Source organism: Borostomias antarcticus, assembly GCF_949987555.1.
Source record: "Borostomias antarcticus genome assembly, chromosome: 24".
Classification (NCBI taxonomy): Eukaryota; Metazoa; Chordata; class Actinopteri; order Stomiiformes; family Stomiidae; genus Borostomias; species Borostomias antarcticus.
In genome coordinates this window covers 3,929,648-3,934,575 of record NC_140257.1, presented here as the reverse complement: position 1 = coordinate 3,934,575, position 4,928 = coordinate 3,929,648, and the positions used below count along the sequence as shown (strand labels likewise).

General features: G+C 40.9%; 1 protein-coding gene across 1 annotated transcript; it reads right to left on the bottom strand.

Moving 5' to 3' along the window:
- Nucleotides 1-1,762: 1,762 nt before the first annotated feature.
- LOC311325196 (HLA class II histocompatibility antigen, DQ beta 1 chain-like) lies at nucleotides 1,763-4,654 on the bottom strand. The gene is made up of 5 exons (XM_084457867.1): nucleotides 4,521-4,654; nucleotides 3,311-3,592; nucleotides 2,387-2,503; nucleotides 2,061-2,087; nucleotides 1,763-1,968 (listed from the first exon to the last, which is right to left on the bottom strand). The coding sequence occupies exons 1-4, from the start codon at nucleotides 4,600-4,602 to the stop codon at nucleotides 2,062-2,064; spliced, it is 507 nt and encodes a 168-aa protein (XP_084313993.1). The 5' UTR covers nucleotides 4,603-4,654; the 3' UTR covers nucleotides 1,763-1,968; nucleotide 2,061.
- Between the last annotated feature and the right edge of the window lie 274 nt (nucleotides 4,655-4,928).

Sequence of the window (4,928 nt, the reverse complement as noted above, 5' to 3'; positions counted from 1 at the left end):
GACGAGACGATTAGCTGGCGGCACGTGGAACAGGGATGATTGCCAGCACAGCTAACGATGACGGACAGGACAGACGACCAATGGGGAACAGGAGCCTAGAACTCAAGGAGAGCAAGAAAGAGAGAACAAAAGCACGAAACGGACAAACATATTGGACTGTAGGCCTAACTAAAGTGGAACGTAACATATACACTGTAAGAAATTAGCTTTGCTAATTAGCTTAATTGGCTTGTCTTGCGCAATAAATCACAGAAACCAAACATAATTGTGACTTGACTTACAGTGCAGAACTTTCTATGAATATGTTTCTTATATCAGGTAGTAAATTAATTTTGGTCCTGACATGTGGTCCAAACTTTTGCGGGCATCACACTACTAATAGTAATATTGAGGTCAAAAGTGGCACAATGTTATCACAAAGTCCTCTTGTAGTGACAAGACACAACGAGTAGTGACATGTTCTTTATTAGTCACATTCTACATCAAACAGGTAAGATGTTCTTCTGTTAGCTCCTACAGTAGATTGTGCACACGCTAAGCAAGAGGTAAAAGAATTATAAGAGAAAGACATTTTGTATCAATCATTAAGCTAATGTTATAGTCCAATAACAGAACCTGAAACCACCACCACGTTTAAACAGACACCAACCGTACTGTAATAGCCTAGTTCATTTAAACAGACACCAACCGTACTGTAATAGCCTAGTTCATTTAAACAGACACCAACCGTACTGTAATAGCCTAGTTCATTTAAACAGACACCAACTGAAGTGTAATAGTTCATCTAAACAGAGCTCTGCGTACTGTAATAGTTGACTGGCTCTAACATTAGACACAAGGCAAGCTTTAGCTGATAACACTGCTGTATCTCACAAACAAATGAAAACAAAGAATACAACTGAGTTATTCTCCTGAACAGTAGTTTACTCCCCTCTGAATGCCAACATTAGATTATCATTATCATACATTTACCAACACTTGACTGTATGTTAATCATTAGTTAATACATGGTGAAAAAAAGCAATACATTAGTGCAACAAGGACTCTCATACTGGAGTATATGTTAGGTTTGAAGACCTGTCCTGAAGTTGAAGCAGTCCTGAAGCTCCCAAGTACAGTGGATTCTCATGTAGATTATTGACTTAAGGTGAATATACTGTAACATTACAATAATGCATATTTGTTGGCAAAGGATGGATACAGTGTGATAAACCTTGGCCTGGTTATCCTCTAGCAGAGACAGGTTAAGACCTGTAGGAACCAAGTAAACAGGCCTTTGTACAGACCTCTAACCTGCCACAAAGAGTGTCTGAAGTTGTCAGTGATGTTTGGTGTCAGACTCAGGATGTCCTCCAGTCACTTGTCCTGCTAATGCTGTTTCTCCACAGACACCCAGTTTAGACTAGAAACCAGAGGGAAATGACTCCAACTCTCATACATGACTATTATTGATATGTGGATCTTATAACCCTGGTACAGTTGATTAATAACAACCAGGACAGTGCATTATTGATTAATAACACACAGGACAGTGCATTATTGATTAATAACACCCAGGATAGTGCATTATTGATTAATAACACCCAGGATAGTGCATTATTGATTAATAACACCCAGGACAGTGCATTATTGATTAATAACACACAGGACAGTGCATTATTGATTAATAACACCCAGGACAGTGCATTATTGATTAATAACACCCAGGACAGTGCATTATTGATTCAGAACACACAGGACAATGCATTATTTGCGTATTAAAGGGAATATTTTTGTTGCATATAGAGAGACAAACTCATAACACATATGTATGGCCTTCTTAAGACAGTATTGGTTAATATGGAGCAAAGATATTGTATTACGCTCAAGCATTTTAGCGTTATTTCATTTGAACTGAGATTTCTGGTTAGAAGGAAGCTCTAATATCAGGTCTAGTTCAGCAGTGGATTCAGAAACAGACCTGCAAACCTGAGAAGATAAAAGAAAACCGTTACAATGACCATCAGGCACAGTCAGTTGTAGTAGTTGGTGAAACTTTTCTGTGACAAGAGGAGTCTCACCTTAGCTAGCAGGCACCAGCATCCGCCCTGTGAAATAAACACAGAGAGGGTGAAGAGACAGAGGGGACAGAATCACTATGTGATATTTCAACAAATAAATCAACATTGCTGCCACCATCCACTGAACACAGGAGCAGTATTCTTGAAAAATACATCTCTCAATGTATAAGTGAATCTTTCTTACATCATGATTATTTTACAGTGTGCTGCGTACATAACACACAGATGACTGTGAAGACTGGATGACTATGAAGACTGTACATGTTCTCTACACACAGATGACTATGAAGACTGTACATGTTCTCTACACACAGCTGATGACTCACCATTGGATTTCTTCTTCTGGTAGTAGATGAGTCCAGCCAGTGCAAAGACCAGTCCCAGCACCAGCCCAGATGCCCCGATGGCGATCTTATTCCTCTCAGACTCAGGCAGGGACGGGTCTGTCAAGGAGAAATGACCCTTCTGTTAGCATGTGATGACACTGTAGCTGTCCTGTATGTAGCTTCTGACAGACCACCATCTATCATACGCTAGCACACACAGTCACAGTCAGGGTCATTCAGGTACCCAGCCACAACACAGCACTCGTACCCTGCTCACCTGAACTCACCCCAGTACACCATGACAACACCCTAACAACAGCTGAGCAGTGAACTCACCCTAGTACACCATGACAACACCCTAACAACAGCTGAGCAGTGAACTCACCCCAGTACACCATGACAGCACCTTAACAACAGCTGAGCAGTGAACTCACCCCAGTACACCATGACAGCACCTTAACAACAGCTGAACAGTGAACTCACCCTAGTACACCATGACAACACCCTAACAACAGCTGAGCAGTGAACTCACCCCAGTACACCATGACAACACCCTAACAACAGCTGAGCAGTGAACTCAGCCTAGTACACCATGACAACACCCTAACAACAGCTGAGCAGTGAACTCACCCCAGTACACCATGACAACACCCTAACAACAGCTGAGCAGTGAACTCACCCCAGTACACCATGACAACACCCTAACAACAGCTGAGCAGTGAACTCACCCTAGTACACCATGACAACACCCTAACAACAGCTGAGCAGTGAACTCACCCTAGTACACCATGACAACACCCTAACAACAGCTGAACAGTGAACTCACCCTAGTACACCATGACAACACCCTAACAACAGCTGAACAGTGAACTCACCCTAGTACACCATGACAACACCCTAACAACAGCTGGACAGTGAACTCACCCCAGTGCTTCACGAGGGGTCTGTCCAGGCTGGCGTGCTCCACCATGCAGGAGATCTTCTCCCCGGATCTGGGCGTGTACTCCAGTTGGGAGTGGAACTGGTAGTACCAGTCACCGTTGACCGACTCCTCAGTGGAGATCACGTCTGAGGTCACTTCCTGTCCATCCCTCTTCCAGGTCACTCTGATCTTTTTGGGGTAGAAGTCATAGGCGCTGCACACCAGCATGGCAGGGTGTCTGCCACTAGAGGGGGTCACTGAGAGAAGTTTGACAGAGGGCTCCACTGATAGTGGAGGAAAAACAGCAACACATTAGTTCATATAACACTATCATTCATATCATATTGATCAGGGTTCTGTTCTCTATTAATTAACTCTATTATTGGTCTTTATTATATATACTGTATTATTGGTCTTTATTATATATACTGTATTATTGGTCTTTATTATATATACTGTATTATTGGTCTTTATTATATATACTGTATTATTGGTCTTTAATATGTCTACTCTATTATTGGTCTTTAATATGTCTACTCTATTATTGATCTTTAATATGTCTACTCTATTATTGGTCTTTAATATGTCTACTCTATTATTGGTCTTTAATATGTCTACTCTATTATTGATCTTTAATATGTCTACTCTATTATTGATCTTTAATATGTCTACTCTATTATTGGTCTTTAATATGTCTACTCTATTATTGATCTTTAATATGTCTACTCTATTATTGGTCTTTAATATGTCTACTCTATTATTGGTCTTTAATATGTCTACTCTATTATTGGTCTTTAATATGTCTACTCTATTATTGATCTTTAATATGTCTACTCTATTATTGGTCTTTAATATGTCTACTCTATTATTGGTCTTTAATATGTCTACTCTATTATTGGTCTTTAAACTCTCTAAGCGCACAAGCCCTCTCCACCAAATACTAACCAATTTCTCACATCTCCCTCAAGGTGGGGGAATGTGCACATTACCCGGGAGATGTGAGAAACGCACATGTTCCTCCTACATTCCCCGCGAGGTCGGGGATGTGCGCAATAACCGGGAAAAGCTCACATTCCCCGTTTTCTCACATTGACCGTAACATATCCACCAGACAAGCTTCATTACAGGTTTTGTAGTGAACAGATGAAAGAGGTGTCGTATCATCTGGTGAGTGAGAGATGTGATGTTGTTGTGGTGAGGAGGGCAGCTCACCTGTCTTCTCCAGTACGTGAGAGAGGTGGAACTCAGCGCGGGGCTTGCAGATAACCTCCAGCAGCGCTCGCATAACAGCCATGAAAGCAGGATCATCATTCCGGATCTTAGCATTATGCAGACCATAGTCAGTGTATCCCTCCCACCTGCCCTTAGTGCTGTTGAACCTGAGATACTCAATCTTATTATAAATTTGAGAGACTATGTACTCATGCGGTTGCTCTGTAGAGTATAAGCAGTGTGCCACCCCGTAGTACTCATATCCATCTGAAATATTGAAGAACAAATAATGCATAATTACACTTTTCATCTGAATTCATTACACACTTTATTTTCTCATAATTCATGATAATCATGTCAAAGAACAATTCAGAAACATTTAATACAAATGTTATATGAAACAATATG

Coding starts and splice junctions, on each gene's coding strand:
- LOC311325196 (XM_084457867.1), bottom strand. CDS start 4,602: ATGGCTGTTATGCGAGCGCTGCTGGAGGTTATCTGCAAGCCCCGCGCT. Junction 2,504..3,310: donor ACCCCTCGTGAAGCACTGGG/GTGAGTTCACTG, acceptor TCTCCTTGACAG/ACCCGTCCCTGCCTGAGTCT. Junction 2,088..2,386: donor CCAGAAGAAGAAATCCAATG/GTGAGTCATCAG, acceptor TTTATTTCACAG/GGCGGATGCTGGTGCCTGCT.